The sequence below is a fragment of the Oryctolagus cuniculus genome, chromosome 1, assembly GCF_964237555.1.
Source record: "Oryctolagus cuniculus chromosome 1, mOryCun1.1, whole genome shotgun sequence".
NCBI classification, from domain to species: domain Eukaryota; kingdom Metazoa; phylum Chordata; class Mammalia; order Lagomorpha; family Leporidae; genus Oryctolagus; species Oryctolagus cuniculus.
This window is the reverse complement of record NC_091432.1, coordinates 200,580,527-200,607,561: the sequence shown is the minus strand read 5'-3', so window position 1 is coordinate 200,607,561 and position 27,035 is coordinate 200,580,527. Positions and strand designations below refer to the sequence as shown.

General features: G+C 44.6%; 1 protein-coding gene and 1 pseudogene across 2 annotated transcripts; both read right to left on the bottom strand.

Annotated features, from left to right (window-relative positions):
- Positions 1 to 110: 110 nt before the first annotated feature.
- Positions 111 to 27,035, bottom strand: TRMT10B (tRNA methyltransferase 10B). 2 transcript variants are annotated; one of them, XM_002707967.5, is made up of 9 exons: positions 26,901 to 27,035; positions 13,735 to 13,937; positions 13,163 to 13,271; positions 11,772 to 11,896; positions 9,984 to 10,136; positions 4,898 to 4,976; positions 3,863 to 3,930; positions 1,447 to 1,570; positions 111 to 876 (listed from the first exon to the last, which is right to left on the bottom strand). In XM_002707967.5, the coding sequence occupies exons 2-9, from the start codon at positions 13,918 to 13,920 to the stop codon at positions 770 to 772; spliced, it is 951 nt and encodes a 316-aa protein (XP_002708013.1). In that variant the 5' UTR covers positions 13,921 to 13,937; positions 26,901 to 27,035; the 3' UTR covers positions 111 to 769. The 2 variants fall into 2 exon arrangements, with proteins under 2 accessions (XP_002708013.1, XP_008262193.1); XM_008263971.4 differs by lacking the exons at positions 11,772 to 11,896; positions 13,163 to 13,271.
- Positions 7,437 to 8,627, bottom strand: LOC138844761 (KATNB1-like protein 1 pseudogene; annotated as a pseudogene).

Sequence of the window (27,035 nt, the reverse complement as noted above, 5' to 3'; positions counted from 1 at the left end):
TTATACCACAGAAAATACTGAAACCTGTATATGCTGTATATACCTACCTATAATATGGCTGAATTTAGAAATAAGACATAGGAAGATATTAACAACAACAAAGTGGAATGTTTGCTATAATAAAGTGATTAAAGCATGAATTATTTATTTCCAGGATTTATCAATTATCTTGACCCCAATTAACTGTGGATAAAGGAGGACTACTGTATGCAAAGAATCTAGTTTGTAGACGTCTAAGGAGGATACAGGGCTATTAATACAAATCCTCCAGTAGGATCCTTGCCCATACTCAACAAGGGAGTACAGGGCAAGAGCCACGGTGGGGACAAAGGAGAGCCAGGTCAGGAAAGACTGATCCTTACAAAGCTGTTTACAGCTCATTACTGAGCTGGGAGAAAAGTCAGCACGATCAGCGGCGGCCAGGGAAATGCATACAATTTTATGATGCCAAGTTAGTGAAAATTCAATTCTTGATGTAACAATAAACAGTCTTTCAGTCTTCGACAGAGACAGGTGAATCAACACATACACAGCCACATAGTTTTAGGGCTAATTGTTATGTAAACTTTTTACTTAAAATATATTCGGGCACTTTCGGTGAGCTAGGCACTATAGGAGATACAAAAGAGCACAAACTGTGGTCCCTGTCGTTAGTAGATTATATCCTATGAAGACCCAAGACGCCAAGTTAAGGTGAATGTGTGCCACTGCCACCCTCTGCCCTGCTCCTCGGTGAGGATGTTTGCAGCAGCTGCCGCTAGGCTGCCCATCATTCCACCAAACTGCGCACAACGTAGCCTTTTCCTGAAGAGACACCTTTCTTCAGCGCTTCGGGCCAGCTGTGAGTCTCAAAGTAAGTGGCCAGGACATCAAATACTGCCAGAGAGAAACAGAAAACACAGTAACCACGTAATAAAAACCAGTGAGTGACTAACGAGGAAATGCATGTTCTGGAATATTTCATTCAACAAGTCCACTGCGCACCACACACAGCAGTAGGTTGTGAGGGGACAGAAGTGAGGACAACTACCTCACAACTACCTCAGTCTACACTGAGAGATACAGGCCTATGATGGATATTGCTACAACCCAGAAAAAAACAAAGAAGGGGCCCAGATGACCTGGGAGTGGGAGGGAAGTTGGCCAAGATGCTTCTAACCTGAATCTCAAAGAACAAACAGGAAATCACTGGTCAAGAAAGCAGGACATTCTAGGCCAAGTGGACAACTGGAACCACCTTTGCCATAACTGAGCACCAGGGAGAAAATGAAGAATGCCACGCGATGTCCAGCACAAACACCACAAGCTGTATGCAGTAAAGTTCAAGCACATGAGTCACTGGAGACTGCTCCAAGGGCCATTTAACTGTAAACACTGAAAAGATGCCGTGCCAGAACGCATGCACGCACGCACGCACGCACGCACTGTGGGCCACGGGAGAAGTACCTTGGTTGATGGCCAGTATCTCTGAATGATAGTTTTTCCCGTTCTGGCATCTGACCATGTACTCCTGGATTGGCAAGCGGGCTGTCTTCACAGAGTGTTCCCAAGCCTTTTGAAATGTTACTTTCTGTAATCACAGTTAAATATTTTTATCACAAAATATATGCAAGTTTATTCTCAACTCCATACAAATTGTGGGAATTCTATCTACAATTTCCATCTCTACTTATAATTAAAGGATAAACATTTAAAATAAGCAAGCTTGCATAAGATGATGACCATCGGACTGCTTCATTTTAATGGTACATTTTTGCCTTTGTAATTTGTAGGTTGATATGTAAATAGCTGGTCCTTCTTTCATTCAGTCAACTGCCTGAATCAATATTACACTGGGAATTACAAAATAAAGAATGCATAATATAATTAAAAAAATCTTCATTTACTAGATGATATTCTTCTGTAAGAGATCTCTTGACTATTTTTTATATTTTTCAGTATGGAGTCATGGAACACCAATATTTTAAAATTAAATGCAATTAAGCTATCATCTATACACATATAGATGATATATATACATATACATGATTTATATACATATACTAAAAAGTATATGTATATAAAAATATATCCACATATATGAAAGATATCCATGTAAAATAAGTGTACAAAACATTTATGTGTGATCATAGACTACATTGAGGAAGATACACAAGAAAAAATTTTTTTAAAAAATTTATTTATTTGAAAGTCAGAGTTACACACAGAGAGAGGCAGAGAGAGAGGTCTTCCATCCGATGGTTCACCCCTCAATTTGCCACATTGGCTGGAGCTGCACTGATCCAAAGCCAGGAGCCAGGAGTTTCTTCTGGGTCTCCCACGTGGGTGCAGGGGCCCAAGACTTGGGCCATCTTCTACTGCTTTCCAGGGCATAGGGCTGGACAGGCAGTGGAGTAGCTGGGAATAGAACTGTCACCCATATGGGATGCCAGCACTTCAGGCCAGGGCATTAATGCGCTGTGCCACAGCGCCAGCCCTAATACACAAGAAAATTTAACAGTGGTTGTCTTGAGAAGGGAAGCCTCATTACTCACTCTATTCTTTGTACATTTTAACTATTATATCATTATTTAACATACATATTATCTATGTAATGTATGTTGGCAAATATAAACAAAGGAAATTAGCAACTATTTTTATAATAGAAACACGTTTCAAAACTCTGGTGATGCTCCAATTATTCCACTAAAACTCCCATTCAACAAAAGACATTTGGACAATCATATTAAGGATTAAGTGTGAAATTCTGGGATAAGATTTATGGCAGGAGACCAGCACTGTGCCAGTGGGTTAAGCCACTGCCAGTGACACCAGCATCCCATATGAGCTGCTCCCCTTCTGATCTAGTTCCCCACTAATGCACCTGGGAGGGCAGTAGGGGATGGCCTGGTGCTTGGGCCCCTGCCACCCACGGGGGAGACCCACACAGGGTTCCAAGCCTGATCCAGCCCCAGTGGTTGCTGCCATTTTGGGGAGTGAACCAGTGATGGAAGATCTTTCTCTCTCACACTCTATCTGTAACTCTGCCTTCCAAATAAATAAATAAATCTTTAAAAAACAAACCCAAACAAACAAGCAAACAAAAACAAGCTTTTTATCAGAAGGGAAGGTGGTTTGGGAAGGAGCAAACTACTCTCTCACAAAGATTAAACTGAGTGCTGAGCCAGTGCTCACCTGGTCAAGATCAGTGTTATCCCCTGTAAAACTGAACAGAACAAAGCAGCTGGGCCAGCACTGTGGCACAGCAAGTTAAAGCCCTGGCCTACAATGCCAGCATTCCATATGGGTGCTGGTTGGGAGTCCCGGCTGCTCCACTTCTTATCCAGCTCTTTGCTTATGTGCCCGGGAAAGCAGCAGAGGATGGCCTAGTCCTTGGACCCCTGCACTCACGTGGGAGACCCCGAGGCGGCTCCAGGCTCCAGGCTCCTGGCTCCTGGCTTTGGATTGGCTCAGCTCCAGCCCTTGTGGCCATTCAGGGAGTGAACCAGTGAATGGAAGACCTCTGTCTCTACCTCTCTTTGTAATTCTTTCAAATAAATAAATAAAGACTATTAAACACAATATATAGCAATTAACCAAAAATTATTAAAAAAAAAAAAGGCAGCTCAACAGGGCTTTTTATGTAATTATCAAACACAACTCATTCCAGTTCCTGACTGTGGATTCTGTCAGGCTCAGGACTGGGGCCAGTGTGAAAAGAGGTTACATCACAGCCTGGGGCCAACCCAGGGAGACGAGGCTTGCTCCTCCTATTCCCTCTGAGTGCTCAGGCCCACTGGGTAAGATTATGACAGAGCAAGAACCTCTAAAAGTAAACACTGCTTTTCAAAATGCGGATGTTGAAGTCAACTTGAATACTGACCTTCTGAATACTTTCATCCACAAGTCCACCAAGGATGTAAACTTTGTTTAGAGCAACATCTTCAAGAGCTAATGAAACAATAAAGGTCACTGAGATCAAAACTGTTTGTTAATTACTAAACTCAAAGAAAGCAAAAGGAAATAATTAACAGTACAAGTAGAAATTTAATGAAAGAGAAAAAAAGCAGTAACTTGCTCAAGAAAACCAAAGGCAGACTAACAGACCAATAAACAGACAAGTTATTGGCATTTTTAATCAAAAAGGTAGTAGACCCAAGGTAGTAGATTTAGAAAGGAAACAAAATTAAGAGAGAAAATAATCAGAAGGTAATACTATGAATAGCTTAATAACAGTAAACTTAAAAATTATGTGAAATGAGGCCGGCGCCGCGCCTCACTAGGCTAATCCTCCACCTAGCAGCGCCGGCACACTGGGTTCTAGTCCCGGTCAGGGCACCGGATTCTGTCCCGGTTACCCCTCTTCCAGGCCAGCTCTCTGCTGTGGCCAGGGAGTGCAGTGGAGGATGGCCCAGGTGCTTGGGCCCTGCACTCCATGGGAGACCAGGATAAGTACCTGGCTCCTGCCATCGGATCAGCGCGGTGCGCCGGCCGTGGCGGCCATTGGAGGGTGAACCAACGGAAAAGGAAGACCTTTCTCTCTGTCTCTCTCTCTCACTGTCCACTCTGCCTGTCAAAAAAAAAAAAAAAAAAAAAAATTATGTGAAATGGATGATTTTCTAAGACAAGCAATACCTTAGCATTGATCCAAGAAGGACCAATGGGGGCGGCCGAGCAGGGAACCTGGGAAGGGCTGCCTGGCAACACATAAGGCCTAGCGAGGGTGGAAACCCTACATCTGTGTTGCTGTGTGCACAGGGCTGAACACACGCAGAGAATCCAGCGAGGGATCTGCCCATCAGAGGAGAGCAGTTTATGTTCCATCTTTGACTGGCTTTGATAAATTCTGCTATGGGGAACAACGAAACAGAGGTCTAGGAACAAAGCCCTACATGAATCCATGCAGTGAAGTACATACCGTGTTCTGAGTCAGGAGTCAGGTACACAAGGGTTTCCAGAGGAAATAAGTTAAAGCAGTCTTCTTCTGTTATGTCTAGCTGAAAAACACAAAGGATCCAAGTGGGAAGCTGGTTAAAAGACAGCCACATTCAGTAGCTAGTCACTGGACATCTAGTTTCTTACCGTCCGTGGCCCCAGGTGCATCAGGGAGCTGCACTCCTGACAGTTTCTTCTTGGAGAGTGTTTGGTCAGGCAGGGGAAGTAGAAAGGCACAAACATTTAAACCATGAAATCAGACAGAAAGTGATACAGGGCACCCACAGAGGTACAGGGAACAGAACTAAAGCCAGGGAAGACCTGTGGGTGAAGGAAAGGCAGGAGCTGAACTCCTGAGAGGAAGTCAGGTTGATACAGATGAAAGGAGAACCATTCAAAGCAGACCATCCCCTAAGAAAAGCAGGAAGACAGCAAAGCAAGGGACGACATGATCTGTGAGTGCGTCTGTGGAATCATAAAAAAGTGCAGTGGGTGGGGCTCAGTGCTGTGGCGCAGTAGACTAATCCTCCGCCTGCCACACGAGCATCTCATATGGATGCCGGTTCTAGTCCCAGCTGTTCTTCTGATCCAGCTCTCTGCTATGACCTGGGAAGGCAGAAGATGGCCCAAGTGCTTGGGCCCCTGCATCTGCATGGGAGAACCGAAAGAAGCTCCTAGCTCCCAGCTTCAGCCACTGCAGCCATTTAGGGAGTGAACTAACAGATGCAAGACCTTTCTCTCTGTCTTTCCTTCTGTCTGTAACTCTGTCAAATAAATAAATCTTAAAAAAAAAGTGCAGTGGGTGTTTGCCACAGTGGGTAAGATGCCACTGGAGATGCCAGCATCCCATAGAGGAGTGCCTGCGTTCCAGTCCCAGATCGACTCCTGATTGAGCTCTCCTAATGCACACCCTGGGAGGCAGCAAGTAATGGCTCCAGTACCCAGGTCCCTGCAATCCACGTGGGAGACCCGGGACCGAGATTCCGGCTCCTGACTTCAGCCAGGCCCAGACTTGGCTGTTGCAAGCACGTGGGGAGTCAATTAGCAGATCAGAGAGCTCTGCCTTTAAAAGTACAGACATAAAGGTGGATATGAGTGCACTTCAGCCGAGATTGTTAAGATAGTACTATCAACACAGCTGGCTGCGTAGCACCACAAAGTACACCCTTCACACTTCTCGCCTAGAGAAGGCCGCCACTGCGCAGCCTCAGCTACACAAAGCACACCCATGAGGGCATTCTTAGTGACAGTTCTTAGAGGGTGGTCTGGATTCTCACGTGTCTATCACTACATTACGACATTCTTGGGAGAGTTGAAAAGCATCCTAGTACTTCCTAAAACTCACTTTAAATCCACACTACTTTTTTTTTTTTCTTAAAAGCAAAAAACTGAAATATCTAGTGAATTTACTCAAGTGAAGAAAGTTTAAAAGATACAGAAATGAAAAATATTAGAAATATATACACAATAAAAAGTGAATATAAATTAGCTAATTTCATGGACATTTCCAGTTAAACACTCATACAAACACATATTCACCTTTTTATTTATATAGCAATAATACATGGCACAATGATTCTGGCAAAAAAAATCAAAGATACTAAAAATATTCTCAAGTTTTAAAAATTGTGTGGAATATATCTGAATAATAACATTCTATGTGAATGTAAACCCCCGATTTAATGCCCAGAATTTTATAATACCAGAAGCATGGTTGGTTTAAATTTTTTAAAACGGATATTGGTATCATCACATATTGGCTTAGTAATAATTAAGGCATTTTGCATACACAGCATCTCAATGTGAACAAAAAATTTTTAATAATTTACTTTGATGTTTTCACTTTCAAAGTCTTTCAACATAAGAAAATATCTGCACACACTTAAGTGTTTTTTTTAATAAAACACAATCTTAAAAAAATCATGATTGGTCTTTTTTTAAAAAAATATTTATTTTTATTTATTTGAAACACAGAGTTACAGAGAGAGGTAGAGATAGAGAGAGAGGTCTTTCATTCGCTGGTTCACTGCCCAGATGGCCACAACAGCTGGAGCTGTACTGATCCGAAGCCAGGAGCTTCCTCCAGGTCTTCCACATGGGTGCAGGGGCCCAAGGACTTGGGCCATCTTCTACTGCTTTCCCAGGCCATAGCAGAGAACTAGATCAGAAGAGGAGCAGCCAGGACTCAAACTGGCACCCATATGGGATGCTGGAGCTTCAGGCCAGGGCTTTAATCCGCTGCACCACAGTGTCAGCCCCATGATTGGTCTTTGTAGTTTCTAGTAATAAGTTTTGTCTTACTTTTGCAGAGTATAAATTATATTCTTATGCATGACTGCATTAAAATCCAGTAGTTCTTAAACAATGTTATTAAATAACCACATGGATCCCAAATGCAGCAAAGGTGAACAATCTTCATAGTGCCCTTTTACCTCATTGAAGTTGAAATTGTTCCTTTTAGATACTATTCCACTTCAGTGTGAAGTAGATTGTTAGGGTTTAATTAGTGGTTTCATTATACGACTTTTTAAAAGAAAAAATGATTTTGCTTTCTTCCGCAGTTCAGTTCTCAGGAAAGACCTATTTTTAGAAACCTTATAGTGCCAAGATGTCTCAAATAACCAAATGCTGTTTAGTAGTAGAAAAAAAAATCTCTCAATGCAACTGCAATAAATAAGCATTTATAGCCTTAGCTATATTACCAGTATATCCTGGCAGTAAGATGGTTTCCCTATTCCCACAATCCACTTCATTGTTGTTTTAAAATCTGAATATTTCTGTCATTTCTGATTCGATTTGTATGACAGTTCTGACCACCACCTTTTTATGACTGCTTGAAGCCAGTTTACATGACCTATTACATATTCTTCCAATCTGCTTTTAAGTAATGACTTTACTAGAGGCAACAAGTCCACACGGCAGCCAAGTGAGATCTAGTAAACTGTGGGATTCCCGTACACTGTGGTAAACTGCCTGTGGTAAGCAGACAGGCAATCCACACCTCCAAGATCTTCTATCCTCAGCAGCTAGGCTACAAGTTCACTTACGCTTCTCTTTCTCTCGAAAGTTAAAGCTACGTTCAATCACAAACTCCTGCTGAATAAAACTTGAGTCACTGCTTCCTGGTCCTGCGAAACCTCAGGGAAAAACCCACTATATTTTGATAATGGGCTTTCTGTCTGTGAAGAACCAGGGTCACTGGAATTAACCAAATATGTTCGACTATCATGGTGTAATTTTTCAGGCAGGCAACCTGCACAAGCCAGTTCATTTTCTTTATTTGCCGTACCATAGCCCTCACTGCTAGGGGACTATTTTTATTTGTAACAAGGATTTGAAAAGGGGTGATGAACTTCCTTTCTGCAATAGATCACCTTAAATAATTTATGTGCAGTTTTCACAATTTGTCCAACTGTTCTATTTATGTAAGCAGCCAACTGGGAGATTCTTTAACCTCTTTCATATTCTTATTGGTGAAATTAGAGATCTTTTTTCTAGGAAGATCAGTAGAATGATCCTCAATATTATTACAAAAGCTCTATTTTTTAACACTGTGGGTTTCAGATGCCATAGTCTCTTACATACCTGTGCTCACGGTACCACAGTGCCTCAGCCCTGCCCAGGCGCTGCCGAACTGTGCCCGGCAGCCTAGCATGTCCCTCGGCTCCCCCACCAGCCACATTACTTTTGTTTGCTTTTAAACTATTTGAGAAGCAGAGACAGAGAGTAAGTCTGTGTGTGTATGTGTGTTTTCCCATCTGCTGGTTCACTTCCCAAATGCTTTCAACAACCAGGGCTGCGCCAGGACAAAGCCAGGAGCCAAGGACTCCAACCAGGTCTCCCACATGGGTGACAGGGACCCAGTATCTTTGGCCATCACCTGCTGCTGGGGAGCACATCAGCAGGAAGCTGGGACTGGTAGCAGGGCTGAGACCCACACCTAGTTACTCAGATATGGGCAAGGGCATCTCAAGCAGCATCAATACCTGCCCCTAAACTCACATTACTTCCTAAAGCATTCCTCCACTTCCTCCATAACTAACTCTGCATTACCAAGAACAAGAAAGGAGTCATGGGGGCCAGTGCTGTGGCGTAGCGGGTAAAGCCGCCGCCTGCAGTGCCGGAATCCCATATGGGTGCCAGTTCGAGTCCTGGTTGCTCTACTTCCGATCCAGTTCTCTGCTATGGACCTATGGACTGGGAAATAAGGAGAAGATGGCCCAAGTCCTTGAGCCCCTGCACCCTCATGGGAGACCTGGAGGAAGCTCCTGGCTCCTGGCTTTGGATCAGTGCAGCTCCGGCCATTGTGGACAACTGGGGAGTTAACCAACAGATAGAAGACCTTTCTCTCTTTCTATGCCTCTTCTCTCTCTGTGTAACTCTAACTTTCAAATAAATAAATAAATCTTAAAAAAAAAAAAAAAGAAAGGAGTCATGGCACTTTCCAGAAATACTTCTGGAGTATATAATCTAGCATTCAATATATAGGACACAAATTACAGTCCTAGATCCTGGGAATATCAGTTTGTCAATATAGTTGAAGGATGAGAAGATTTTTTAAATGAAAGAATGGAGAAGGTATGAATTCTTCTTTTAGATTTCAACATTGAAAACATGTAATTAACACACACAAACACATACATAAAATTACAGTGTCATTCAGTATCTACAGGGGATTGGGTTCCAGAACCTCCAATGATACCCAAATCCAAAGATGCTTAAGTCCTTACATAAAATGCCACAGTATTTGCATATAAACTATGCACGTCTTTTAGTATTCTTGATTATTTATAATACCTAATACACTGTGAATACTATGTAAATAACTGTCATAGTGTACTGTTTAAGGAGTAATGACCAAAAAAATCTGCATTTTTTCAGTACAGATGTAACTGTTTTCCTGAATCTTTTCAATCCTTGGTTGAGTGACTGCAGATACAGAATCTATGAATTCAAAGAGACTAACTATACATCAAAATATGAAAAAACGAAAACACAAACTTTTATCATTACAATACAATCAGTTTTCAGATACTTGTAGTTCAAATAATTTGCATAAAGGGACTTACCAAGTAACTGGAAAATCCATCATTCATCCTCAAACACTCTTCATAGAGGGGGCTGTCTGTTGTGAACCCAGTGAGGTAGATCCAAAATGGCCTGTCAGCCTTCTTGTTTGAACCGTACAACCTTCGGATCTGCCCAGCCAGTCTACTCAGTTCCTTCAAAGAAATAAGGACAACAAGGTGGAAACAAGCCAACTCCCTAAATTCATTATCAACAAATGGCTATGAACATAGCAAGTCCACTGAATGCTATTCTAGAAAATGTCATGAACTAGGATGGCCTCTTTTATTCCAGGAGTGAGCACACGTACGTGTGAGTGTGTTACAACCTATGATGTCACAACTTATGGATGAAAGTTCAGATAAAAATGTTAGCCAGGAAATAGTGAGTGCGAGTTAGTGGGAAAGCAGAATTCTTTGTCCTGCTGGCTCTATTGTTATACATTTAATATAGATAAAATTACTTCAGCTTTTACTAAAATCATACCATGTGATATTACTATTTGAGTTATTAAAAAGAGATTAGATAACTAGAAATGTTTATACTTCAGTAAACTTAGCACCTCCTCCCTAACTCCAACAGATGCCACAGGGGTTGGAAATTTAACTTCCCATGCTGATTCAGAGACCTCACTCTTACAGAAAGCAGCTTCACAATCTAGCCCTATTTATTCAACAGAGAAGAAAATGTTTCTGGGGGCAAGCGTTTGACCTAGCAGTAAAGACACCGGCTGTGATGTCTGCACCCCATTGAAGCGACTAGTTTCCGGACATGGCTCTGCTTCTGCTTCCGACTTCCTGCTGATGTGCGCTTCGGGAGGCAGCAGGTGGAGACTGAAGTAGGTGGGTTCCTGCCATTCATGTGAGAAACCTGGACTGAGTTCCTAGCTCCCAGCTTCAGCATGGTCCAGCCCTGGTCATGCAAGCTTGTGAGGAGTAAGCCAGTAAATGAGAGTTCTTCCTGAATCTAGACTTGATTTAATCTGATATCTAAGTTAATACAAACAGTAGAGACTTTTGGTTTACCTTTTTGAAGAATTATAATTAAATTCCATGTTAAGAACCTACAGTTTTCCTAATTTTTCTGAAAAACATGCAAACACTGGGGTGGATGTTTGGTGAAGAATTCAGATGCCATGTAGGATGCCCACATCCCACACAGGAGTGCCTGGGGTCCCGGATCCACTTCCAATTCCAGTTTCCTGCTAATGCATACCCTGGGAGGCAGTAGCTCAAGTATCCAGGTCCCTGCCACCTCTACAGGAGACCTATACTGAGTCCGGGCTTCTGACTTCAGCCTGGCCCATAAACAGCTGTTGTGGACATTTGGGGAGTGAACCAGCAGATGGAAGATCTTTCTCTGTCTCTTATCTATCACTCTACCTTTCAAATAAAAATAAATAAAGATCATAAGTAAAATTATTAAAATGGTGAACTCCCGACAACATGCTACCCAACAGATATTCCTCTCCCCAGTAGAAGGCCAAAGAACTGGTGTGTAGAGAAATGAACCTGAAAGGCTCACTTCAGACTGGGGACAGCACGAACAGAGAGGCCAAGGGATCAAAACGGATGACAAGGTAAAAATATGCAAGCTACACCGGGGGATGCACCTCTTCTTCCAGATTCTTTACAGTAACCACTTGGAATTTAGTAGGCCAGTGTAGAAAGCCAAACACTGGGTTTATTAAAAATCACAGAAGCTGAAGCTGGTCATATTCTTCATGACAAATGCACCCTCCTGAGCCTCCCTCATCAGAGCAGGAATTCCAGGCTTAGCGAATGCTCTACCTTCTTTGACATATGGTGGGTCATACTCAAATCAATACACAGTCTTGGTCCTGAGTGTTTGGCTTCCAAAAGCTTCTCTTTGGTTAAGGCTCTCAGAAAACGTTTGCTGTGCTGGGGGCAGATGCCTAGAGCAAAAATATCAGGAAGGAAGAAAAGTGGGAAAACAGAGGAACAATCTTCCACAGAAACAAATCTCCCTGGCCAGCTGCATAGTTTTTGTATAGGAAGAGAAATTGAGGCTCGCACAGGATATTCGTTCATTAGATTCATGCATGGCAGAGTGGTAAGGAGTATAGGCTCCGGTGCACACAGGCGGGTTAAATGCAAGTTCAGTTTGTTCACTTATTAGCTGATTCATCTTGGGCATATTACTTAATTTCTCTGAGCCTCAATATTTTCACCGATAAAACAGGGATGACAATAGTACCAACATCCTAGAATGTACAACTCTTAGAACTGAACTTAGCACCCAGCTGTGAACAAACGTTAATGGTTGCTGGTATCATTCCTTCTAATTTCAAGCTCACAACCCATATTCACTAGACAGCATGTATCTGAAAAGCAGCCTTTGGAATGCAGACATTTTGTCACAGTGGGTTAAGCAACTGCTTGGGATACCCACATCCCTTATTGGAGTGCCAGTTCAAGTCTCAACTACTCTGCTTCAATCCAACTTCCTGCTAGTGTCCTGGGAGGCAGAAGATGATGGTTCAAGTGTTTGGGCCCCTGACACCTAGTTTACAGAGATTCATGGAGTTCTGGGCTCCTCTTATTTCAGCCTGGCCCAGCACCAGTTATTGAGGACATTTGAGGAGTGAACTAGTGAATGGAAAATCTGTTTCTTACTTGCTCTCTTTCTCTCTCTGTTGCTCTCCCTTTCAAGTAGATGAAAATAAACATTTAATGAATAAACATTTTTAAGGATTTATTTATTTGAAAGGCAGAGTGACAGAGAGACAGACAGACAGAAACAGAGAGCTCTTCTATGTGCTGGTTCCCTCCTTGAATGCCCCCAGCAGCCAGGGCTGGGCCAGGCTGGAGCCAAGAGCCAGGAGCTCCACCTGGGTCTCTCACATGATTGGCAGGAACTTAAGTACTTGTTTCATCATCCCCTGCCTCCCAGGATGCGTAAGCAGAAAGCTGGATCAGAAGTGGAGAAGCCAGGACTCAAACCAGCACTCTGACATGGGATGTGGGCATCCCAGTGGAAGTTTAACTGGCTGTGCCACAAAACCTGACCCAAATTTCTTTGATACTATGAACCCAAAAAATAGGACAACAAGCCCCATCTTACAGATATTTGTCCACTTAAATAAAATTCCTATTTGCCTAAGAATATACAGATGCCTGTTTACTAAGCAACAAATATGATTCCATGAGTAATCTACTACCTGGATTTTCTGCACGATTGGCTTTTCTTCTTTCTTTTTCTTGTTTTCTTTTACTCTTCTTTGCTGCAACTATCTTTTCCCAATGTCTCTGTTTCCTTTGGACATTTTTCTTATGTTATCCAGAAAACAAAATTGTTTGAGAACTTCATAAGCACCAAAAAGGAAAATGAATATTAGAAACAATTACTTAATTTTTTCACTTACATGTAGAGTTAGGTGAGAAAAAGGATATTATTAAAAACTCTCTACTTAGAGAAAACAGAGCCCCAGAAAGAGATGTGACCCACCCACGGACACAGTAAGTTAAAAAGGAACAGGGCCAATAGCAGAGTGTAGACTCCCGGCCCCTCTGAGGTATATTACAAGTTCCCTTTAAACTTTATTTACTTTTTCCTATGACTTAAATGGAACTGAAATTTTAAAGCAATTACCAGGAAGTTAATTCATCACTCAGAATACACAAGACTCACTCCTAGCCTCTTTTTTTCATGATCAGGATCTACCCTGACAACAGGGTGCTCCAGGACATCCCATCATTCAAGGCCCTTGGCCAAGCAACTGACTGCACTCACCGAGCACCATGACGCAGTGCCTGCGGGTAAGGTTTCTCCCCCACCACACTCGCATCCCACGTCAATCTGCAGAAGCTGGAAGCTTTCAGAGACGCCATCTTCATCTGTGTCTTCCAGGATGCCTTCCCGCTCCTGCACAACAGCTGACGGTGTCTCCTGGGCACTCCCTTCAGACTTCCACTCCATGCGCTTAGTCCCCGCTCCTTCAGAAAAAGGTACAATAATTTGTGAGATATTACTTTGTTTACACAGCCATTTTCCTGTATCCTAAAGACCAATGGTGTTAAAATATTGACCCAAATTTAATGAACTAAGAAAAGCAAGTGTGTCTCCCAGAGAAAGGATTTAACACAGAAGAGTACCAGTACTTAGTTCAGTACTAAGGGAGCCAAATATTCTCCTTTCAGGCCAAGCACAATCAGTGACATCTCTGAGCTGTCAATCATTATCTACTGTTGCAGTCACACAGATAACCAAGCTACCTATTGTGTTCTCCATAATGTACTGTATGATTGTATCTCAAACAGCTCATTTTCACAGTTTTTTTTAGCAAATATTTATTCAGCACCTCCTATTTTCAGCATCCTCCAGTAGAAACATCCTAGGAGAATGAAGGGCTAGCTAAAAAGTAGGACAGAGTGGCACAAAACCAGGCAGGAGTTTGTCTAGGCTCTTGGAGATATAACAGAACTAGTTTTTTTCAAATGATATATTCCCTCCCCTAGACCTGCTGAGTGCTGTGGCAGCAGGGAGCCAGTCACCAGTGATGATGTTTAACATTCCTCAAAAGAGCCTGAGGTTGGAAAACATGGACAAGCACTGGTATAGCACACTTAACAAATGCTGCCAAAATTTCAGCGGTGTTCAAAATCCCTGAGAAAGACAGTCAGTCACAAATGCTCTAGTTGGGGCTGCTGCCTGCGGTGCTGGCTGCTCCACTTCCAATCCAGCTCCCTGCTAACACACCTGAGGAAGCAGCAGAGGGTGGCCCAAGTGCTGCACCCATGTGGGAGACCCTTAAGAAGCTCCTGGCTTCAGATTGTTCTAGCTCCAGCCACTGCAGCCATTTGGGGGGTGAATCAACAGATGGAGGACCTCTTTTTTCTCTCTCTACCTCTGTCTCTCTGTAACCCTGCTTTTCAAATAAATAAATAAATAAAAAAGAAAGAAAAAAAGAAATGCTCTATGGTCAAGTGTCACAGACCAAGAACAGTGTGCCCATTGCCATGATCTTCTGAGTCCAGTCACACTATTATAGGGAAACTGTATCCTTAAAAATATAAATGTCATATGATTCATGTATATGGTTAAAAAAAAAAAAAAGTCTTTTATAATGAAAAGTGATGATCCTCACCCCACCCCTTCACCTCTGTGGGCAACCCTGGTTAAGCAGCTGGTTTTCATTCTCCTGGTAACTAACACCTTAACCTGAAGTTGTGCTCACACCATTACTTTTCGTTTCATCAGCTTTGAATTCACTGGCTCCTGATGAAAACGTAAGAACTGAAACCACTTAAATCAACCCCCTATTATTTCCACTTCTCTACATGTTATCTTGCCCTATATATTTTCTTTGATATAATTTTACATACAGCAAAACGCGAAATCATAGGGTACAGTTCAGTTTGTGGAGGGGGTGGTAAAACATACTAGTGCGGTGAATTTTGTTGTTTTTTTTTTTTTTTAAGATTTTTTAAAAATTTATTTATTTGACAGAGTTACAGACAGAGAAAGAGACAGAGAGAAAGGTCTTCCTTCTGTTGGTTCACTCCCCAAGTGGCCGCAATGGCCAGAGCTGCGCTGATCCGAAGTCAGGAGCCAGGAGCTTCCTCTGGGTCTCCCAAGCAGGTGCAGGGCCCAAGCACTTGGGCCATCCTCCACTGCTTTCCCAGGCCACAGCAGAGAGCTGAACTGGAAGAGGAGCAACGGGGACTAGAACTGGCGTCCATATGGGATGCGGCGACGCAGGTGGAGGATTAACCTAGTACGCCATGATGCCAGCCCCCTAGTGCAGTGAATTTTGAAAAAAGCACAGGACTGATGCTACTCATATTCTCCTCAAGATATAAAACATTTCTATCACTCCCAGAAAGTTCCAGCTCTTTTTGCACTTTCCACATTAATGCCCACCCTATTCCCAGTGCCTGCCAAAGGCAGCCACTGTTCTGTGTTCTGCATCATAGATTAGCTGTGCCTATTATAAAATTTCTCATCAACAGACTAAAATATGTACTATTTAGAACTTGATTTCTTCCCCTTTAGCAAGTTTTTTTTTTTTATTACTGAGCGATTCTATTGTATGACTAAGCCACACTATATTTTCATGCAGCTAGACATTTGAGATTTTTTCCAATTTGAGGGTATTATGAATAAAACTGCTATGAACATTCTCGTACAACTGTTTTGTGGACACGTGTTTTCACATCAACTGGCTAGGAAGCTAAAAGTAGAATAGCTGGGTCACAGGATAGGTGTATATGTAACTCAGGAGAAACTACATCAGTTTCCTAAAGTATAGTGCTATTTTATTTGAAAGGCAGAGAGACAGAGACCGTGTCTGCTAGTTCACTCCTTAGATGCCCACAACAGCCAGGGCTGGGTTGGACCAAAGCCAGAAGCTAAGAACTCAATCTGGGTCTCCCACATGGGTGGCAGGGACCCGAATACTTGATCATAACTGCTGTCTTTCAGGGTGTGCAGTAGCAGGAACTGGAAGCAGAACATTATTGGGCATTGCCTAAAATGGTCCCTAACAACATGGTGCCTAGCGGACGTTCGGGGGGGCATTTCTGTGGCCGCTGCAGTTAAACCACGCGAGACTGGACCACCTGCAGGGATAGGTCCGCTTTAGTTCCAGACACGTGGACAGTGCATGATCCCTGTACCTCACTTAAGATGCCCCTGTGCATGGTCCACCCATGCTTGCGTGACCTTTTCACTGATTGGCTCCCCTACTGCGCATGTCTTTCTTAAGCTTTATAAGCCTGTACACTTCCTCAATAAAGTAGTTCCTGCTTCGACAGAACTCACGGGTGCTTGCTAGGGTGTGCATGACCCGTCGACCTTACCTCTCCCATTTGCCTTGTCAGGGGGTGCTTGTACTGTCCTCTGCCGGTCAGGGGCCAGCCTCAGGCTTAAGACCCCAACAGAATGTGAACCCAAGTATTCAAATATGCAATGTGGGCATCCAAAGCAGCGTCTTAACCACTGTGCCAAATGGCCAGCCCTACTGTATCTTTTTTTTTTTTTTAGTTTTTTAAAGATTTATTTATTTGAAAGCAGAGTGACATAAAGAGTGAAAGTGAAAGAATCTTCCATTTGCTGGTTCACTCTCCAAATGGCCACAATGGTCAGGGTTGGGCCAGGCCAAAGCCAGCAGTCTGAAGCTCCACTCAGGTCTCCCATGTGGGTGGCAGGGGCCCAAGTACTTAAGTCATCATCTGCTGCCTTCCCAGGTCCATTAGCAGGGAGCTGGTTTGGAAGCATGGCAACAAGGACTTGAACCAGCATTCTGAGATGCTGGCACTGCAAGCGGCAGCTTACCCACTGTACCACAATGCCAGGCCCTGTGCCATTTTAAGAGACAGAGAAAGATACAGGGATCACTTCATCCATTACTTCACTCTCCCAAATGCCCCCAGTGCCTGGGGCTGGGCCAGGCTGAGGCCAGGAACCAGGAACTAAATCCATGCCTCCCATATGGGTGGCAGGAGCTCAACAATGGTTCACAGTAGCATGAAGCTGGAATCAAAACCTAGAGCTAGGAGTCAAACCCAAGCACTGTGACATGGAACACGGACATCCCAACTGGCATCTTAATCACTATGCCAAATGCCTACACTGTACAGTACCATTTTATACAGCTGTGAGCAGTGTATGAGAATTCCAGATGGCCCATATCATCAGCACATCTGCTGCGGTCAGGGTCCTAAACTTTAGTCGCTTTTTTAAAGAATTTTTATTTACTTATTTATTTGAGAGGTAGAGTTTACAGACAGAGAGTGGGAGAGAAGAAACAAAGGTCTTCCACCCCCAGTTCACTCTGCAAATGGTCACAACAGCCAGAGTTGGGCTGATCCAGAGCTAGGACCTTCTTCCGGGCCTTTCACGTAGGTGCAGGGGACCAATCACTTAGGCCACCTTCCACTGCTTTCCCAGGCCATAGTAGAGAGCCGGATTGCAGAAAGCAGCTGGGACTAGAACAGGCAGCACTGCAGCAGAGGCTTAGCCCACTATGCCACAGCACCAGCCCCGTTAGTCATTCTTGCAGAGCACACTGTTATGTTTTCATTACACATTTCACTGACGGATGATATTGAACACTTTCTCATGTTATTTATCAGTCACCTGTAATGTCTTTGTGAGACACCTGATGTCGTCTGCTCACTTAAACCTTTTAAGTTATTGAACTGTAGGAGTTTATCATGTATTCTGGATACAATCCTTTCCAGATACATGTAGTGGGACTATTTTCTCTCAGTCTGTGACTTGCCTACCCATTTTAACATTCCCTTTTCATGAGCAAAAGCTTTAAATTTTCATCAATTTATCATTTTTTTCTTATATATGCTGTGTCCTCTTAAGAAATCTTTGTTTACTCCAAAGTTTTAAAAATATTCTGTTCCCTTCAAAAGTTTTAGTTTTTTTTTTTTTTTAAAGATTTATTTATTTATTTGAAAGGCAGAGAGACAGAGACAGGAGCTCACCCATCTGCTGGCTCACTCCTCAAATGTCTGTAAAAGGCCAGGAGTGGGCCAGGCCAAAGGTAGGAGTCTGGAGCTCCATCCATACAGGTCTCCGATATGGGTACAGGAACCCAAATACTTCTGCTGCCTTCCCAGGCACATAAGCAGGTAGCTGTCTGAAGTGGAGCAACTGAGACTTGAATCAGTCCATATGGTATACCAGTGTCGCAGGGGAGGCTTAACCACTGCACCACAAAACAGCCCCAAAGTTTTATACTTCCAGTTTTACATTAAGGCCTATACTCCAAATTCATTTCATAATTAATTAATTTGAGAGGCACAGAGACAGAGCTACCATCTCCAGGTTCACTCCCCAAATTCCTGGACAACAGCTGGGGCTGGGCCAGCCTGGGAACTCAATCCAGGCCTTCCACATGGATGGCAGGAATCCAATTAACCAAGCCATCACCACTGCCCCATAGGGTCTACACTGGCAAGAAGCTGGAGTCAGGAGCCAGAGCTGAGCATCAGTCCCAGGTACTCTGATAGAGAACATGGGCATCTTAACCAACCGGCCAATCATAGCCCCTCATTTTTGTGTCCGGCACGATTTGTAGAAAAGACTTTTTCAGCTGAACTGGTCTGGAATTTATATCTTGCAATGAACTTGTCCACTTTATCTAAACTGACAAATTTATTGAGATAAAGCTACTTACAAATATCATCCTTTTGAGGTCGGTTTCCAAGATGGAAGAATAGGGAGGGAGCTTCCTGCTCTAGTCTAGGGGAAGATAGTTTAAAAAAAAGCAGAGAGTGTGCAATCTTAGGGAAGAGTTAGGGAGAAAACAGCAGAGAAAATCCATGCAAATTAGAGGGACACTGTGGCTCTATGTGGAGGGTGAGGACACACACAACCCAGGTCCCCAGCAGCCGAGAGCCTCAGCACCAGTTCTGGAGAATGACGTGAGGCCAGACTGCAGCAGCCCACCCACTGGCAATAAAGCTGTGGGAGGAGCCTGGCATGAGTCTGGCATGAGCCCTGTGGAGGACAGTGTACCTGGCAACCTTGAGGAAAAAAAGGGGGCATGTTTCTCTCTCCCTGACCACCTGGCACCAGTGTCCTGTAACTAGCCGAGAGAGGGTGGGCACCATTTTGGACATATGTAACAACTGTGCCAGCTCGTGTCCATGTGCCCAGCAAACAGCCAACAGGAGATGCCTGAGTCTGGGTGGGAGAACTGACGGGGCCTGAGTGCTTGTGACTGCGGGAGCCTTGTGTGCTGCGACTGTGAAAACACCGTGGCTCCTTGGGATACAGCAGGGTGTGGCTGGGTCTTTGGGCAGTCACTGCGGGCAGCTTCACATGCTCAGGACTTCCTGATTCCCTGGTGAGGGTCACTGCTGAGGGATCCGTGTTCACACCAAAGACTGCATGGATCATTTGTGTGGTTCTTGTGGTGGCGTGAATGAAAACTACTCACTGGGGCTAGTGCCCGGCACTGGAGGAGAGTAGGTGAGTGTAAGACTATGCTAGCAGAGCTGAACAAACCTCCCCTGTGATTATGACAAAAAGAGAGCAATTTACCCAACTTGGGTGTCACCTTGGACACTCCCCTCACCCTGGAGCACTGAACAGAGCTCCCTGACCACATCCAACACACATCTCTGGGTATTCACTGAAATAGCGGACATTCCACTAAGCCAGAGAGGCGTAGTCCAAAGATAAAAACCATCACAGGGAAAAGGGAAAAAAATAAAAACACCAAGTATCTCCAAAATGTCTAATAATAAACACAGTAATTCAAGAACCAAGTCAAAGAAAGACAACATGACACCCCCCAAAGAACACAACATTTGAGTACTAGAACGTGAACATGAAGAGACTGAAGAAATGCCACAACGGAACTAAAAAAATTGATCGTAGGATTGCTTAGAAGCAATCACAAGCAGCCGGCGCCATGGCTCACTAGGCTAATCCTCCGCCTGCAGCACCAGCACCACGGGTTCTAGTCCCGGTTGGGGCACCGGATTCTGTCCCTGTTGCTCCTCTTCCAGTCCAGCTCTCTGCTGTGGCCCAGGAAGGTAGTGGAGGATGGCCCAAGTGCTTGGGCCCTGCACCCGCATGGGAGACCAGGAGGAAGCACTTGGCTCCTGGCTTCAGATCAGCGCGGTGCGCTGGCTGTAGCAGCCATTTGGGGGGTGAACCAACGGAAGGAAAACCTTTCTCTCTGTCTCTAACTCTGCCTGTCAAAAAAAAAAAAAAAAAAAGAAAGAAAGAAAGTAATCATAAGCAAATCTGTGAACTACAGAAATCCATACATGACATGAAGGAAAATTTTTCCCATGAAATTGAGATTTTAAAGAGAAATCAAAACAAAATATTGGAAATGCAGAATTCAATAGAACAAATAAAAAATGCAGTGGAAAGCTTTAACAACAGACTCAGCAATGCAAAGAACAGCTGAGTTATAAGACAAATCTCTGGAAAGTTTGCAGTCAGGCCAAACAAGAGGAAGGAATTAGAAAGCTAAAAAACAGTGTTGGAGATTTATGGGATACCTTCAAACAACCCATCACACGGGTCTTAGGAGTTCCTGAAGGCATGGAAATAGAGAATGGGTTAGAAGGCCTTTTTAGTGAAATAATTATGGAAAACTTCCCTAATTTGGAGAAAGAAAGGGATGTCCAAGTACATGAAGCACACAGAACTCCTAACAGACATGACCAGAAAAGCTCTTCACCACGACACACTGTAGTCAAATTCTCCACAGTAAAACAGAAAAGATTCTCAAATGCACTTAAGAGAAAAGCCAGATTACTTTCAGAGGATCTCTAATAAGACACAGAGATGACTTATCCTACAGGCTAGGAGAGAATTGAGAGATATATTCCAAGTCTTAAAGAGAAAAAAATCTGTCAACCCAGAATACTTACCCTGCAAAGCTCTCACTTATGAATGAAGGTGAAATAAAGACCTTCCATAACAAACAGAAATTCAAAGAATTTGTCACCACCCATCTAACCTTACAAAAGATGTCATCTGAATGGGATTCGCTGCTCCTGCTTCCCTCCGGCAAAGTTTTAAAAGGACCTATTCCTGAACACATGGCTCTCTTCTCTCCTGCTCTCTCCTCTCGCTCTCTCTTGATCACTCTCTTCTCTCTGCTCTCTCGTCTCCTCTCTCTCTGTCTCCTACACTCTCTTTCTCCATCCTCGTCCCTTCTCTCTGGCCTGCTGGAATTTCCCCCAATAAACCCTTTCCCTTAGTCCAGTGTTTGGTGTGTTTTGTGACGATCTTACAATCAGGGAAATGCAAATTAAAACCACAATGAGGTTTCACTTCACCACCGTTGGAATGGCTTTCATACAAAAATCAACAAACAGCAAATGCTGGCACAATGTGGGGGAAAAGTTACCGAACCTACTGCTGGTGGGAATGTAAATTGGTACAACCACTGTGGAAGACAGTAGGGAGATATCTCAGAAATCTAAATATTGAATATACCCAGCCATCTCACTCCTGGGAATGTATCCTAGGGAAATGAAATCAGCATATGAAAGATTATCTGTACCTCCATGTTTATTGCAGCTCAATTCACAATAACTAAGGTATGGAATCAACCCAAACATCTTCACCTGAAGACTGGATAAAGAAATTATGGCATATGTACACTACGGAATACAACACAGTGGTTAAAAAAAAATGAAATCAAGTCATTTGCAACAAAATGGATGAAACTGGAAAACATCATACTTAGAGATAAGTCAGTACCAAAAGGACAAATACTGTATGTTCTCTTTGATCTGTGATAACTAATAGAGCACCTAAAAGGTAATGTATAGAGGGCTGGTGCTGTGCCATAGCAGGTATAGCTACCACTTGCAGTGCTGGAATCCCATATGGACGCCGGCTCGAGTCCCGGCTGCTCCATTTCCAATCCAGCTCTCTGGTATGACCTGGGAAAGCAGTGGAAGATGGCCCAAGTCCTTGGGCCCCTGCACCTGCATGGGACACCTGGAGGAAGCTCCTGGCTCCTGGCTTCGGATTGGCACAGCTTTGGCCATTGTGGCCAACTGGGGAGTGAACCAGCAGATGGAAGATCTCTCTCTCTCTGCCTCTCCTTCTCTCTCTGTGTAACGGAGATGCAATGACTTTGAACAGCCCTTGTCTCGACTATTAAGGAAGTTTTTTTTCCCACACTATTTGTCGAAATCTTAGTATAATCATATGTGTATAAAGTTAATTGAAAATGGATCTTAGCAAAAAATAAGAATGGGAATAGGAGAGGGAGGAGGAAGAGGGTTGAGAGTCTGAGTGTTTTATTCGTGTTTACTGTTTAAAAAATTGGAGGGTGGGTACAGTGGGAAGAATCACTATGTTCCTACAGTTGTACTTATGAAATGCATGAAGTTTGTATTCCTTAAATAAAAGGTTTCTGAAGGAAAAAATATCCTTTTAGTATCTGTAGTACCTGTAGTGACATCCCTGGGTCCATTATTAACATTCATACTTTGTGTCTCATTAAAAATTTTTTCCCATGATCTGTTCATTTAGGGGCTTATCATTTTTTTTTAAATTTTAGTGATTTTTTTTCTCTATTGTTTCTTTTCTGTTTCATTAAAATCTGCTCTTTATTTTTGTTACTTTTTCTTTTTTTCTTCTATTCAAAGAAGTTTTCCCCCCAGCTTCTTGATAATTATTGATTTTTTTTTTTTTTTGACAGGCAGAGTGGACAGTGAGAGAGAGAGACAGAGAGAAAGGTCTTCCTTTGCCGTTGGTTCACCCTCCAATGGCCGCCGCAGCTGGCGCACTGCAACCGGCGCACCGCACCGATCCGATGGCAGGAGCCAGGTACTTATCCTGGTCTCCCATGGGGTGCAGGGCCCAAGCACTTGGGCCATCCTCCACTGCACTCCCTGGCCACAGCAGAGAGCTGGCCTGGAAGAGGGGCAACCGGGACAGAATCCGGCGCCCCGATAATCATTGATTTTATAAACTTTTTTTAAACATGAGCACTTTATATTTTAAACTATAAATTTCCTTCTATATGCTATTTTAGCTGCATACCATGAAATTCTGACATCTTGGGTGATTCACTGCTTATTACTATGAAACAAATTACCCAAAACTCAGCAGTTTAAAAAAAAATCTGGGGCGCGCACAGTGGTTAAGATGCTCTGGGGACACCAGCTTCCATATTGGAAAGCCCATGTTTGAGCCTCGCCCTGCTTCAGAATTCCACCTTCCTGCTAAGTCACATCTTTAGGAGGTGATGGTTCGAGTATCTGCTCCCCGCCACCGACACGGGAATCTGGACTGGGTTCCCAGCTCCTGGCTCAGGCCTAGCCCAGTCCTGTCCTGCCCCAGCTGTTTGCATCAATGGATGGGAGATGTGTCTTCCTGCCTCTCAAATAATAATTGCGTTCCTGCCATCCACATGGGAGACCAGGAGTGAGTTCCTGACTCCTGGCTTCGGCAGTGCCCAGTGTGGGAGTTGCGTGGGCATTTAGGGAATGAACCAGTAGATGGGAGCGCTGTCTGCCCCTTCAATGTGGGATGCAGCTTTTTTTTAAAGATTTGTTTTATTTTTATTTGAAAGAGTTACACAGAGAGAGGAGAGGCAGAGAGAGAGAGAAGTCTTCCATCCGCTGGTTCACTCCCCAGTTGGCCGCAACGGCCAGAGCTGTGCCAACCCGAAGCCAGGAGCGAGGAGCTCCTTCCAGGTCTCCCATGCGGGTGCAGGGGCCCAAAGACTTGGGCCATCCTCTACTGCTATACCAGGCCACAGCAGAGAGCTGGATTGGAAGAGGAGCAGTCAGGACTCGAACCAGCGCCCTTATGGGATGCCAGCACTTCAGGCCAGGGCATTAACCCACTGTGGCACAGCGCCAGCCCCAGGGTTGCAAATTTTCTAAGCAGTGGCTTACTTAACTCACTGTGCCACAATGGCCACCCATGTCTTTTTTTTTTTTTTTTTTTAGATTTCAAAGTGTTAGAGCAGAGAAAAACAGGTCCTCCATCCACTGGTTCACACCCCAAATGGCCAACATCCAGGATGGGCCAGGCTGAAGCCAGGAACTTCTTCCAGATCCCCCACATAGGTAACAGGGACCAAAGCACTTGGCCCATCTTCTGCCGCTTTTCCCAGGCCATTAGCGGGGAGCTGAATCGGACATGCAGCAGACAGGACACAAACCCACACCCATATGGGATACCAGTATTGTAGGAGGTGGCTTTATCTGCTGTGCCACAACGCCGTACCTGCTGCACAACACCAGCCCCACACCATATCTTTAACAAACAGTACTCTGACCTGTCATAACTCTTCCTTTAGAGGATGAAACAAACTATAAAGCCAACCACGAGTCATCTGGATTTTTCTGCATTTAGGCATTCACAAATGAAATGAAAACTTTAGCATGAATGGATTCAGTTAAATTCATTTTATTAGGGTAAGAAAAACACCAATTTGTTAAATGAATGCTTCTTTGCAAATAGCCATGTGATCTCTTCTCCCTGAGAACTTGGCAGCACTTTGTAGTTACTTGTGTCTGACCATTCATTTTTTTTTGTTTGTTTGTTTTTTTGTTTTTTTTTTTGTTTTTTTGACCATTCATTTAACCACTGAACACTGAGGTCCTCCTCTGTGACAGGCCTTGCTGGGGAACGACCAGGCAGTAATGCATGTGGAGGTCTCTAAGAAAAAGGGAGCTAGGAGAGGGGTAGCTTCAGGAGCTGACAGCTGTCCACTGTTTAAAAAATTGGAAAGGGGCAGGCGATGTGCCGAAGCAGGTAAAGGCCCCACCTGCAATGCCGGCATCCTATATGCGTGCCAGTTCGAGTCCCAGCTGTTCCACTTCTGACCCAGCCCTCTGCGGTGGCCTGGGAAAGCAGTAGAAGGTGGCCCAAGTGCTTGGGCCCCTGCACCCGCATGGGAGACATGGATGAAGCTCCTGGCTCCAGATCAGTGCAGCTCCGGCCGCTGTGGCCATCTGGGGAGTGAATCAGCAGATGGAAGACCTCGCTCTCTCTCTCTGCCTTTCTCTGTGTAACTCTTTCAAATAAATAAATAAATCTTTAAAAAAAAAAGTAAAAAAATTTAAATTGGAAAGCCAGAGTTGATCATTTCTCTCCCATCAAACTGAATTCTTTTGCAGGAAGGATTGTGAGATGTACATGTCCACATTCACCTAAACACTCAACAACTCCCAGCAGTGCTGGTGCTTACGGAACTGCACTGAATTTTACCCCCACCACGCCCCTGCCCCTTTTCCTCTCTCCCCTTCCTGGTACTAAGCCTCCTTAAATTCCTATAGTCCTTGAGGATGTTTTCAGACCAGGAACCGGGGTGCAGTGATCTTGAAAAGCTAATAAAGACGATCCCGACCACTGCCACCAGGGTCTGTAACATCGCAGACTGGCCATTCCTGAAGGCACGCACCATCTCGTTTCCGTCTTTGCACCGCTGCTCATCAGCACAAGGCCTGGCACTAAACGGAAGCTCAGAAAAATGCTGAACGGGAGCTTGCCACAGAGGGAAGCTGGGCACCGCGGAAGCACGGACCTGCTGAACTGATGTGGGACGTCACCCACGCCAGACCTAGCCCTTCCTTATTCAAGAATCTTTTCTGAGCCTCCACCACAGGCCCAGCGGGGGTAGGAGGAATTAACAGTTACTAAGTACCTAAGCCACAGCGAGGATCTGGGGCTGGCATTCACTCTGCCTTCAGGGGATTCCAATCATCGACTCAGCCTGGATTACAAGCCCTTCCAGGGAGCAGGGGAGAAGAATTCACCTGCACTCCCCAGTATACGCAGCCTCCAGGGCTAAGAACTTTCCAGATGTTTGACAGTCACATCCCCCTTCTGCTTAGAAGCCGGCAGGGCTCTCCATTTCGCTTACAGTAAATAACCCAAACCCATACAAAGGCCTGTCCGGGCCATTTAAGTCTACCTCCTCCAGCTGTCTCCCTGGGCCCACCTGCTATTCCCCAAACACACCCACCGCGGGGCCTCTGCGTTCGCGGCCCCGCATTATCTCACTTCCTTTCGTCAGGCCCTTCCCCACCCCCACAATGGAAGCCCCTTCAATACCGTGCGGGCTGGGGTAATAATCGTCCTCCCCCACCTCGGGCCCACACATGCCCAGACCCCTTCGAGTTCAAGCCCCTCCACCCCGAAGGCGGCACACGCCGGCGCCACGCCCCAGGACGGAGCAGCCTGTGTGCCCACGTCTCTCTCCCCCTCACTCCAAGCCGCAGCCCCCCGCGGCCCGCTCCAGGCCTCTCGGCCCCTTCGGTTCTGGAACACCCTGACCCCCGGCCCGAGACCGCTCAGCTCCCGCCGGGCCGCCCGCTGTGAGGCAGACAGGGGAGGCACCGAGAAAGTGAGGAACCGCGGGCCACCTAACCGAGAACCGCTGCCGTCCGACGCCGGACCCCGCAGCCCTCGCCAGCCCCCGGCCCGAGCCCCAAGCGTACCTGACGCCGTCACCTCCTGCAGCGGCAGCGGCTACCGGCGCGATGCAGTCTGGCCCCGCCCCCGCACCACTTCCGGTTCCTGTCTGCGGTTCCGAATGGCATCCAGGGGAAATGTAGTTTTCCACTTGAGAGCTC